This window comes from Melitaea cinxia, chromosome 19, assembly GCF_905220565.1.
Source record: "Melitaea cinxia chromosome 19, ilMelCinx1.1, whole genome shotgun sequence".
NCBI lineage: Eukaryota > Metazoa > Arthropoda > Insecta > Lepidoptera > Nymphalidae > Melitaea > Melitaea cinxia.
The window spans coordinates 7207993-7222042 of record NC_059412.1 but is presented as its reverse complement, the minus strand read 5'-3'; the positions used below and the strand labels follow the sequence as shown (position 1 = coordinate 7222042).

Sequence of the window (14050 nt, the reverse complement as noted above, 5' to 3'; positions counted from 1 at the left end):
ATTTAGACGTTGAATCTTAATGTGATAAACATTCCACGAAAGTCAACAAAAAAACAACTCTAAGTTTGCATACTTGTATCACCTACGAGTTTTGTCACAAAGATCTCGAAGGTCAATGCACCGTTTGGCAGGCGGGCCACATTTTAAAATGCAACACGAGTTTAGGTACAACAATATGTTATAGGATAACTATCTACATCTCGCTGTTTCATCCCATTAATTTACGATACCGTGTGAATGTCGGGATAAAAAGCAGATTATGATTTTTCTGGATCGCCAGGTATCTACATAGGAAGTTACATTACAATCAGTTCAGTACTGGTTGTGTGAAAGAGTAACGAAAATAAAACATCTTTAAAAATATTCGCATTTATAATATTAGTAGGACATGAATGACATTTTTTTTCAGTTCGGTCGCCCAGCCAAATGTCAAGCCTGCCGTAAGGAACTCCGATAAAATAAAAAAAATATCCAATGTAAATTTGCGCGTAAATACATTTTAATGATTTATTTTTAATTATGTAGATAATCATCCTTACAAGAAACCAGAACTGATTTTAAGATTGCTACGATCTAACAAACAAATGAAACAATCTCTTCAACCTAAGTTAGGAAACATATTATTAAGTAATACGTTCTTACTTACATATCGCATACTTTAATATAGTCACATGAGCACGCACTTCAGTCTATCGCAGTCCACTGCTGGACATAGACCTCCACAAGTTCACACTAAAAATGGCGCGAACTCATGTGTTTTGCCCATCGTCACCACGCTGGGTATGCGGGTTGGTGACCGCAGAGTTGGCTTATGCGCACCGAAGATGCTGCTGCCCATCTTCGGCCTGTGTATTTCAAAGCCAGAAGTTGGTTAGTTATCCCGCCATCGGTCGGCTTTTTAAGTTCTAATATGGTAGTGGAACCGTGTTATCCCTCAGTGGTCTCTTACGATACCCACGGGAAGAGGGGGTGGCTATATTCTTTACTGCCGTAATCTTACAGCCAAGTCACATGAACTTTGCTATACAATTTATCACCTTACGAAGTTCCAACGGTAAGAATGTAGTTGTAATTGTTTCATTGACCGTGAAACCAGGTAAACAATACAATACATCATTCCTATGTATGCGAATTTTTATTCGCAGTTAGCACTACGGTCTCTTTAAACGTAGGTTTAATTATTTCACCATTTTTTTTTTATACAACTAGGTTGGCAAACAAGCGTACGGCTCACCTGATGATAAGCTATTACCGTAGTTTATAAACGACTGCAACACCAGCCGGCCTAGCATGCGCGCCACGACAAAATTTTGTCTACCCCTTTTCTCGTATTATCTCTCTATGTCTACAGTAGCTAACATGCGTGCACGCGATACTCTTCTCGTTACGTCAAGAAGAGATAATCATTAAATTTTAGTGATCTGTGATATTTATCTCTACGGAAGCTAACATGACATCGTAATTTTGTCGAATTTTGTCGTTTTAGGAAGAGAAACTTCTCGTCTTCAATATTATCGACGAGAAAGACGATAAATAAAAAATAAATAAAACCGGGTGCCTATTTTTTGTATACCATGGCGTTTCCCTATTATAATTATATAATTTCGGTATACGAAGAGCGGGAAATGCGAAAAGTCGAGTGAAGTGTGCCATATAATGACACAAAAAACGTATTTGCGCCCTGTTGCTTCTTATTCTAAATAATAATAATAATAATAATACTTTATTTCAGACCAAAGTATAAGTCCATATTGGGTTAGTACAACAAGACAAGACAACATTCAGAATAAAAAACAAAACAAAATTATATTAAAAAAATCAATAACTAAAAATAAAATTAAATAGAATAAAAGTAAAAACAATAATCAAAAAAAAAAATTCAAAAATTCAAAAAATTTTAAAAATTAAAAAAAAAAAAAAACAATGCGTGATAGAATTACAATTATCTAATGTGCGACAAGATATAAAGCACAACACGAGCATATTGTTTTACATATATAATTAAATTCATTTACTTACGCCGTTTTATTTTCCATATTAGATTTTTAAAATTAGATATACACTTTTTATCTTAGCCAAAAGGCCGAGAACATTGTTAAATAAAACATGTGTCACTCGTTTGAAATTGGTCAATAACCTTGTAAATTCAACTTTACGACATAAGATATAAGAATGATATTCAGTTGGGATTATGGTTGATAATGTTTCTCTACTCGACAAGGTGAAGTCTTCGGAAGAGAATTTTGTCTCTCGTAGTGCGCATGTTAGGGTAATCGAGAAAATACTCGATGTAGACATTAACTCTCTCTCTCGTCAAGAGATATCTCGTTGTATGCATGCTAGGCCGGCAGAAGCATCATTAACACGTTGTCGACCCTTTCCGTTTTGTTTTTTAATATTAAAAGTTTTGTTGATATTAAAAGTTCTCCATACTATTTAATAGAATGGATTGATGGACTTAAGTAAACCAGTACAACACATAAGTCTTTTTTTTGCAAGGAAGGATGAGGCTCGGTATTATTATGATATAGCCCTTAGTATACAATGGTATTCGTACAATAAAAAATAAGCTGTTATTGGTATACTGTATGATATTATGTCAAATAACAATCATATAAACAGTGTTTTACACTAAATTGACTCGAGTGGTTTCACCTTGAAGTATCATCTGATCAATTGATTATTAATACAAGAGTTTGCAAAACGTGTATTTAACAATGAGACATATGAATTAATTATTTATCTTTATAATATTAGCATACTCTGTACGACCGCGCGTTCTATTAATGAAAATAGAGATAGGATTTTTTCACTGCTTGTTAGCAGTATTATTTAGCCATGGTCTTGGTAAAGTTGAGTACTTCTCTAGACTGGCTGCTCAAGACTTTGAGCAGGATAAATTTTTATTTTTTTATTTATTATCCTGCCGTGCTCTAACCTCAATGGGCATATGGAATTGTAAACATATTTTTACGGAAAATTATTATGCGTGAAAATACAAAAAAAAAAAGTTTACGTTTTCCATATATCTGACAATAGAAGACCAAATTGTTGTAACTATAAAATAGTTTACAATCCCCATTCGAAGCTTTAGAAAGGAACATAACAGTACATAGTTTTAAGTCTACTCGTCTTTGCCCTACTTAGTTGAGTTCAACTTCCGTTCGTAGGGTCCGGTTTTTTGTGCGCTTACTTTTTTAATAATATATATACAAACAATTTGTACAGATAACAGGTTACTCTGTTATGGCTTACGGCCTTTGTTCCGATACTAAATGCAATTTGTACGGTATTCAGATTGTTGTTTTGATAAATCTAAGTTTTAATAAGAGTATTACGTTACAGTGCGCACTTTAAAAGTTTTAATCGTATCATTGACTTATTTTAGTATATTGAACGAATTTAAAATTTTAGCTATGTCGCTAATCAGCTTAGGGCCTGTTTCATCAGTTGTGGATAACGGTATTCGACAGATGATATCCAAACAAATAAAGTTTCAAATGTGTGTGTTTTAATAAAGTTTTAAGGTTTTAAATGTTCTTTTTCACCATCAAATTCCACTTTGAGATAGGTATTTCTTTTGCAAAATGAATCTAAGAGCAAAGTTATGGGTAATAAAATATATCTACTTGTCTAACTTTCCACAAATTTGGAATATATAATAGCGTTAATTACGCTGCATCGATTGAAAGAAGAAAAAGGCACTCAGCCGATGATTTGAAAGAAATATTTGAGGATAAAAGCCTCATTTAACTCCATGTTATTCGCACCCGAAGTTGACGAAATCGAACGAAAATGATAAAAAGGTATATGTATCGTATTCAATGCACGGCCAAAAACAATATATTCAGAAACTTCATATATTTTTTTCATTTTTACACGAAAAAAAAAACACTGTTCTCGATGTCGTTATGGAGATATTCGTTAACTTTTGACGTTTCAGTAGCGTTCTGTGAACTGCTGTTCAACTCAGTACGTCCACCATATTGGATAATATCAAATTGCGTATTAATTTTATTAAAAATCGTAAATTATTAAACAAAATGACATAATTTTTTCATCAAAAATATAAAATGCAAACAGAAATATTCGGCATTGACATTTCGACACGAAAATTAACCTTAAAAAATAAATAGATGTACTGCGGATTTGATCTTATTATATACATCCTTAATTGCAAATCAAAAAATGTACATTTTGTGCTAAAAGCAAATCCCAATTCTAACCAAAAATACTGTATGACAACAATTTATTATGTTCGTCTGTCCGTGTTACGATCGCTATTTATTTAAATGTACAGCTTTTTCATGAACGCACATCTAATAATTACTAGTGCACACTAAACTTATCACATCATTTTCTTACAAAACAAGTGTGTTTGTAGTTTTTTATCACATAACTACCATTTATCTAATAATAAGTGGAACAGCATTTTATTTATATATATCAACAATTAATTATAAAAAAGCATACAAATAGTGAGACACCTCTGCTTTTCTGTGATATTGTAGAATTATAAGAGCAGGTTTTTCTTTAATGGAACGTCTACGCTTCCTTTTTTTACATACATATTTCTTGAAGAATTGGGAGCAGATACGTTTGCCACTCATCCCAGGTTATTAACGTGAACAAGACAACGACAAAAAATTAATTTAACTTGTAATCATGAAAATGATCCGATCTTGATCATTCATTCAAATAGCGCTGTTTAAAAATATATCCAGTTAATAAAAAATAAAAAAGCCTAACCAAACCCAACGAAATAATTATCTAATTACACAATAAAAATTGCCTTGATTACCTGAAATTCACATGCCTATCACAATGTCGAGGCAATGCGATAAGTTCAAATTATAATTATTATGTATTCCGCCGACCTAAGGGGGCAACCATTAATTACGTGAGCTATTTTTCGATCAGTTTAGACACCTCACAACTGGCAATTTATTTGAAGTCCAACTTTCCTTTTTCTATAATAAGCTTGTCACCACAGCCCCCACCAATTGATGCTGCTGAGCACATCTTGATAGAGGTTGAGTTGGCTCACACAAAAATGTTATTAGGTGTATTCTATAGCCCATCACTTAATGTAGACTACTTTACTTCTTTTGAACAGACTATAGTGACTTATACTCCCTCATATTGTCATAATATAATTATGGGCGATTTTAACACATGTATGGTAAAGCGAGATAGAAGATCTGAAAGACTCAGTACCATCCTTGATTCGTGCAATATGCAGCTGTTGCCACTTAAACCCACACACTATTTTCCCGGTTGTGTGCCTTCACTTTTAGATCTGATCATGGTTTCTGCTCCAGAATTTGTTTTCAAATTTGGACAGTGTCCCGCGGAGGGTTTCTCGTACCATGATTTGATATACCTATCTTATAATTTACGTCCTCCTAAACAAAAGGCAAGAGTATTGATGCAGCGGAATTTTGGTAGAATGAATTCAGATAGTTTACTATTAGACGCACGTGAACTGAACTGGTCCATAATTTATAGCGAAACGGATATCGACAAAAAAATAGAAATATTTAATAGCCTACTAGCTAATTTATATGACAAACATGCCCCAGTAAGACCTGTTAAAATTAAGCATCTTCCTGCACCTTGGATGACCAACGAGTTAAAGTTGTTGATAGCCAAAAAGCACAGGGCTAGGGCAAAGTATAGGAAGTCCAATTCTGATGAGCATCGTGAGAGATACGTAAAAATACGCAATCGCTGTAATATGATGTGTAGGGATGCGCAAAGACGTCATATTCATAAATCGGTTGAGAACGGCAACCCAGCAAAAGTGTGGAAGTTTCTTAAATCACTTGGAGTTGGTAAGCAAACAAGTAATTATCACTCAGATATTTCTTCAGACGAACTAAACCGACATTTTGCTTCACCTGATTCAGACTTTGACGCCAATACAAAGGCTTGCACACTACGCCATCTTTCCCAGCTACCAGCTCCTAATCATCCTCCGTTCTTTTTTAGTCAAATTACTGAATGTGATGTTAAGAAGAACATATTATCCATATCGTCTGATGCCGTTGGTTGCGATAACGTTAGTCGTAAGATGCTGGTACCTATCCTTGATGTAATTCTCCCTGTTCTCACGCATATTTTTAACAGTTCTATTGATTCTGGCATTTTTCCCATTACTTGGAAGGATGCTTACGTTATTCCTTTACCCAAAAAATCTAATCCTTCTACTGTTACTGACTTTCGACCAATTTCTATCCTTCCTTTTCTTTCCAAAGTCTTCGAACGCATAGTCCACTTTCAACTTACTTTGTATATGACGAAAAATAATCTTCTTAATCCACTTCAATCAGGGTTTAGAATAGGACACAGCACGACTACTGCTCTTGTCAAAGTCACCGAGGACATCAGATATGGCATGGATAGCAAAAAGCTTACTGTTCTGACTTTATTAGACTTCAGTAATGCTTTTAATACGGTAGATCATGACGTACTTCTTAGTATCATGTGTTCACTTAACATATCTCCATCAGTGATTGACTGGTTTCGTAGTTATCTACAGAGGCGCCGGCAGAGAGTAAAGATGGCAATAGATCTTTCCTCTTGGTCTAATTTACCTGCCGGTGTGCCTCAAGGTGGCGTCTTATCACCTCTTCTATTTGCCATTTTCATTAACAACATCACGAATAACATTTCTTCTCTCTACCATTTGTATGCAGATGATTTGCAGATCTATGCTCAGTCTGACCTCGAAAACTTGCCTGGGGCTATTACTATAATTAATAAAGATCTTGCTGCTGTAGCTGAATGGAGTCGCTGTTATGGTCTTAAATTAAATCCAGTGAAATCGCAAGTTATAGTATTGGGTAGTCGGGCTTTTATTTCGAGGATTGACTGGGCTTCTTTACCTCCGGTGCTCATCAATAACACTTCCATACCATATAGTAAGTGCGTTAAAAATCTTGGCGTTTACATGGACGAGAATATGAACTGGACAACGCAGATTAAAGAAGTGAGTAGAAAAATGTTTTCAACTTGGAATTCGTTAAGACGCTTACAATACATGCTACCGACTTCTACTAAAATTGCACTCGCGGAATCTCTTTTCCTGTCTTATCTCGACTATGCCGATGCGTGCTATCCTGACCTTACTGAACAACAACTGACAAAACTTGAGAGGCTCCAAAATTTAGCTATTAGATTCGTATTTTCTTTGCGAAAATACGATCACATATCCGATTTTCGTAAAAAGCTCAAGTGGTTGCCAATCCGCTTTCGCCGGAATACTAGAATGCTGGCGCTGCTTTACTATGTGCTTAAAAGTCCCCGGGCCCCTGAGTATCTAAGAGAAAAGTTTGTAGTGCGTGAATCTGACAAGGCACTGCGCTCGAATGATACAACTACGCTGTATATTCCTATCCATCATACTGCTTTCTACAATTGCTCTTTTACAGTGCAGTCAATAGTTCTGTGGAATGCTTTGCCTAAAACTATTAGGGAGGCTAAAACTCTTACATCATTTAAGAAGCTACTAAAAGATTTTTACCTAAATTGTTAGTGAAAAGCTGGTCTGTGTTAGTAAGTTTACTCGTAGTTATTCGTAAATGTGCTGTCGATAATTATTCAATATTATATTTATGATTAACTATTATCTACTTCATAATTAATGTAATAGGTATGTATTTATTTGTGTATATATTTTACGATAAAGCATAATGTAATGGGTATGTATTTATTTGTGTATTTAACTGTTTATATATTTATAATATATACTATTTATTTATATATTATATTTATAATGTAATGGGTATGTATTTATTTGTGTATTTAATTCTTTATATGTTTATAATATATACTATATATATATATATATATATATATATATATATATATATAATTGTATTATTATTAGAATGTAGGATCTACTTTGTTTTTTTTATATTTTTGTTTTGCCTTTTGATAACCCTACTCTTTTTATTTTAAAATCTCCTCTACCCCAAGGTTGTCTGGAAGAAATCGCTTACCTAGCGATAAGACCGCCTTTGTGCATAGTATTGTTTTGCAAATTTTATTTTTAAAGATGTATGTTATGTAATATGCACAATAAAGTATATTTCTTCTTCTTCTTCTTCTTCTTCTCACTTAGGTGAGATTTGCTTGGAGACACCCCCCTTCTCTTACGTGAGATTGACGTGAATATAATAGAGATTGACGGGACATAAGCTGCTCAAGTACTTATACTATAGTTAAATTATTTAATTAAATAAAATTCAAAGCAAAAACTAAATGATTGTAACAGCCATGAGATTTATTTTAGCAGGCAAAATGAAAACTCAAAATATTTTTTTTGCCCTTAATCTATATAAAATCTGTAATATTTAAATAGCCGCTTTTTACTAAATGCATATGGATGTATGATGATTTTTTTAAAATTTTTGTCTGTCTGTCTCTTTGTCTATCTGTTTGTTCCGGCTAATGTCTGAAACGGCTGGACCGATTTTGACGGGACTTTGATTGGCAGATAGCTGATGTAATAAGGAGTAACTTAGAGATTTACTTACTTTTATTATAGAAATTTATTATTTTATAACTGCGAACTGAACAATAACTTTTTTGTTAAATTCCACGCGGAAGAAGTCGCGGGCACAGCTAGTATATATATAAAAACTTCGTATCACGATGTATGTTCCAGATAAACTCCGAAACTACGGAACCAATTTTTATCAAATTTTGTAAACATCTGTAATTTGGTCCATCTCTGAATACCTATAGATACTTTTTATCTCAATTGGACATGGTAGGTAGCGCTGCTATCGGTATGTAAGCAAACAATTTTGGTAGCTGTTTTCCGATCAGGACAACGTCTGCCGGGTCCGCTAGTATTTTATATTTTTTGAAGTTGAACTGAGATTTTCGATTTTCCTCCCCTTGGCTTAAATGAGATTTGGTGAGATTTCATTTGACCCCCCCCCCCCCCTCCCCATTCTGAACTTACGTAATAAATGGATGTCCCTTAATCATTATCTATATAATGCTACTAGCTGACCTGGCGAACTTCGTATCACCTTATTTTTTTCTGAAATATAATAATAACATAATATATCAAAATAAAATATAGCCTATCTTTTAAGTTGGATCAAACTGCACACGGTGTGCAAATTTGACTAAAATCGGTTAAGTAGTTTAGGAGTCCATTGAGGACAAACATTGTGACACGAGAATTATATATATTAAGATTTATTACTTGGTCCATAACATATATAAGAAATAATGCTATACAAAAGCATATACATTTTCTGAGCGTGACATTTGAAATTTTAAGTATGTCCAGCAAGTTCTGATATGCTAATAGGTTTTGATATGATAATAATGCTCTAACATGCTGCAAGAATAGTTAATATATATATATATATATATATACTAGCTGACCTGGCGAACTTTGTACCGCCTTCTTTATTTTTTTCTTAAATATAATAATTAATATATCAAAATAAAATATAGCCTATCTTTCAAGTTGGATCGAACTGCACATGGTGTGCGAATTTTATTATAATCGGTTAAGTGGTTTAGGAGTCCATTGAGGACAAACATTGTGACACGAGATTTATATATATTAAGATATATATAAATGAAGGTTTGTCTGTATGTCCTTTTTACAATCGTAAACTATGCATTTGATCACTTCATGATCTTCAGTTGGTACGACCAAAAAAAGCGTAGCAACGCGCGCAGGATACAGCTAGTTAATAATAAATTTGCTGTGCAATCAGTGTATTTGATTTGAAATTAGTTTATTTGCGTACAAATTTTTTTGTCTATCAACTGAGAAAAAAATACAAGGTACTTTTGATGTTATTTTTCGAAATATGTTAGTTTTGATAAACCCATCGCTAACAAGTACATAAGACATGTAAACATCGTGTAATGTTTACATATACCTACGTAGAGGTTTTCGCAACGGCTATATACCTAATAATATTATAACGACGCGTTTTGATGCCCGCTGTTAAACGTTACATATTATAAATTATTTAATACTAGCGGTCCTTTATTAAATTACACTTTTACAATTATACTAAAATACTATAACTAAACTCACTTAACAACTAAATTATAGTATTTTACAGTTTCTCAAAACACAACATCGCAATCGTAAAAAAAAGCAAACTCACGATAATATTGAGACTCATACGAGAACAAAGAACAATCGCGTTGTCCATACTGATTATTATTTAACGAAACGAAATAAAAAAGTAACGTGTAGTATAATACGAACAAAAATATTCTTAAATATTAGTTTACAAATATATATATTAGTTCTACGCATTGAAAAGAAAATAGTTCTTATTCCGTTACAATAGAATACAATTTCACACGGGACTAATATATTTTATGGCAAGGTTAGATGTTCTAGACATCGACAGCTGAGGCTTGTCTTGTGGTCCTCTTTGAATTTGATCGAGATCTGATGACTAATTTTTAAGTAATCTTTGATAACGCGTATTTACTTGACTATTTTTTCGTCTACCTACGTTGAATTACTTGTCGATGTAATTTAAGTCGGTTTTTTATTTCGTTTGCGAGCATTATTCATCATATCTCGATCAAATTTAAATAGGTCTCAATAGGTACAAAACAAGCCTCAGCTTTTGATTCAAACAAGAATCGTCAAAATCGGTATACCCAGTGAAAAGTAATGTGGTATAATACAACGGAGGTAGACTCAAAATAGTAAATTAAATAGGCATTATAAGATATAGCTCCAAAAATAATTTACAGATCTCAATTAAATATAAATGGGACAACATGCCACACACCACCTTTTGATTAAAAAAAAATCAAAATCGGTACACCTAGTTTAAAATTCTGAGGTAACAACATTTAGTATATCTAATACCAATATACCTTATTCTAAGCAAGATATTGTAGGGGAGGGTCAGGATGAGCCCCCAAATGAAATATCTAGGGCTCATCCTTGACGGAGGGTGGACCTTCGGCCTACACTTCGCTATGGTGGGAGCGAAGGTTGTGAAGGTGGCGAGTGCACTGGGCAGACTCCTCCCGAACCTCGGAGGACCCAGTGCCATCTGCAGGCAGCTTTATTCCGAAGTCTGCCGGAGTATGGAGACGTACGGTGCCCCGGTTAGGCGGATCGCCTCACTGCGAGGAATAAGGCACTGCGGTCGGCGCAGAGGATGATCGCGGTGAGGGTGATCCGGGGGTACCGTACGGTATCATGGGTTGCAGCTACTGCTCTAGCCGGCGACCCCCCGTGGGAGCTCGTGGCGGAGGTCCTTGCCGAGACCTACTCATACGTCTCGGGTAGGAGGGCTCTCGGTGAGAGCCCCACGTTGGACGGAATCCTACGGGTACGCTAGATGGGCCAAGAAGCGCTAATGCGGATTAGGGGGGAGGGCCTGGCGGAGCAGCCGTATGGCACACGCGTAACGGCTGCCTTGCTCCCGGTCCTTGAGCAGTGGATGCGCCGTAAGCGCAAGCCCCTCACATTCCGTCTGACACAAGTTCTCACCGGGCACGGCTGCTTTGGTGAATACTTGTGTCGGACGGCCCAAAGGGAGCCGACGACTGGATGTGACAATTGTGGCGCGACGGTGGACTCTGCAAAGCACACCTGTCTCCTGCGAGACAGTAATGTCCCAGAAGGAGAATGACGAGCGGATGAAAGAGGGGGCCGCCGACGAGGCCTCCGTCCGCAGGCGACAAACGGGGGTGCGTAGGAGGCTTGCGAGTACTTAATGCGCTTCCAGTAACGCGCCTGTGCCCGTGTCGGGCCGGGATAGGACTCCGGTCCTGCTAGACATGACGTCGTCGGGATTGTTCAGTGGTGAGCCGGACATTCCCCATGGAGGAGAAGTCTGGCCTTTTCGCCGAGGCCAGCCTGTCACTGGAGGGATCCTGTTGCCTGCAGATCCGGGACCCTTCAATTAAAGCGGCTGAAGGCTCCCGCAGGGGTTTTGGTCGGTATTGCACCCCCAAATGCTGAAGCCGACATACGGTCTAGGAATTCCTACCCGGGCATCCTGGATATCACCCGTAAATGGGTTTCCCTGCGATACCCAAAAAAAATCAAGATATTGTACCTAACATTGAACAAGTAAGCATTCAAAAGTTGCCTTTTTTATTTTAAATCATTGCAGCCTATTACAGTCTACTGCTGGACATAGGCCTCCACAAGCTCGCGCCAAAAATTGAGTGAACTCATGCGTTCTGCCCACAGTCACCACGCTGGACAGGTGCATTGGTGACAACAGGGCTGGCTTGTCCCACTGAAGATGCTGCTGCCCGTTTTCGACCTGTGTATTTCAAAGCCAGCAGTTGGTTTTTAAGTTCCATGGTACGGTCGGCTTTTAAGTTCAAAGGTGGTAGTGGAACTGTGTTATCCCTTAGTCGCCTCTTACGACACCCACAGGAAGAGAAGGGGTGGCTATATTGTTAATGCCATAATCTCACAGCAAATTTTAAATATAGTTTTCATATTTTTCAATTTTAAATTTTTCAGTTTAATAATGCAATCAATATACTAATGAAAGACAAACAAGACATTGATATCCATAATTAGCGAGTAGGTGAGATGAACTTGAATTATTCTTGGATTCTCAAAGATGTTGTGTATCAAATGATCAATGAACCTCACAAAAATAATATGTTTATAATCAGTTTATATTGATGATAGCTTTGTCTTACTATTTTAAAGTATAGAATTTTAATATAATTAAAATTAATACTCTACTCTTCCAGTTGTAAAGCAAAATTCTGTATCTTGTGAATACAGTAAAAATCTAATGCTAATAGAACCGTCATTTTGAAGTTAGATGGGTTAGGGTTATTTTTTTTTTTGTAATGAAATTGTTGATAAACGGTCTAATTTGGAAGTTAGATCGGTTAGGGTTATTTTTTTTTTTTTTTGTAATGAAATTATGCCGATAAACGGGCAAATTTTGAGCTTAGATAATTCAATGGTTCTCAATCTAAAGCCCTACCAAATAAATAAAACTGACAATTTTAATGAGATTAATTCATTCACAAAAAATTATTGTACTTAAATTTTCTAAACTACCAATGGTTTTTACAATGAAACAAATTTAAATGTTGTTTTTAGTACTTACAGCTATAAAAATGACCCCAAGTCGGTAATCCAACTGCAACTGCTCCAACAACAAAGCAGATAAAACCGAGTACAACGACAGCTATAGAATACAGTGCCTTGCCGCTGGCCATGACTACATGTTAGCCAAGCTTGTAAAACCTTCTATATATCATCAGGACTTATCACTCAACCGACCCAATGATCTGCACATCTAGAACAATAGTTATTTATTAATAGATTAAAAACGAAACTCTTGTTATTTTTTCTAAGAATAAATTTAAAAATAATTAAATAATAATAAAAATGGGCTCACAAGTTAAGGTCTAGTTAAAGTTATAATTTTCATGTAATTTTATGGATTCCCATTAGAATGACTTGACTAGTAATAGAATTTCTAAGTAATAAACGACAAAAAAGTAGGTAGACTGAAGAAATTATAAAGTGCTTGTTCAAGCATACACGTACAATAACTATTGCTAAATTACAGTTATTCAAATGTTACTTTTACTCACGTTTAATTCATAAGGTCCTGATGTCGAGGAACAAATCATTTAACAAGTAACAATCGATTTACAAATAATATACACTGAACTAACATCTCTTTATAGCGGCTTTATATATGCACGTAACAATTTTCGTTTTCACGTGAATGCACAAGCAGTGTTCAGTTGTTCACTCGCAATTCGAAATTCGAACCTACGACAGACACACCTTCGGTTTCGAAGTACGTCGCTTTGTATAAATATAATAAATAATTAACTAGTGTCTTTAATAAAAAATAAATAATAATCGGTATCACGTCTTTATAATATTAAACATACTTTTAATATGTACAAAGTCGCACTACGCCAACAATGAATTCTTATGAGATCCACATCGAGATCGCACTTTTGCCGCGCGCGACGTAAAATTGTTACTGAATGTGATCAGTAAATAAACTGGTTTTTTGAGTTGATCAGTTGA

General features: G+C 35.4%; 1 protein-coding gene across 1 annotated transcript in view; it reads right to left on the bottom strand.

Moving 5' to 3' along the window:
• LOC123662697 overlaps positions 1 to 14050 on the bottom strand; it is a 72767-nt gene extending 58717 nt beyond the window's left edge. Inside the window, exons 1-3 of the mRNA XM_045597501.1 lie at positions 13600 to 14050; positions 13107 to 13298; positions 11244 to 11258 (exon numbers count right to left, since the gene is read on the bottom strand). Of these exons, the coding sequence (XP_045453457.1) occupies positions 11244 to 11258; positions 13107 to 13218 (127 nt within the window). The 5' untranslated portion in view covers positions 13219 to 13298; positions 13600 to 14050. The remainder of the gene's footprint in view (positions 1 to 11243; positions 11259 to 13106; positions 13299 to 13599) is intronic.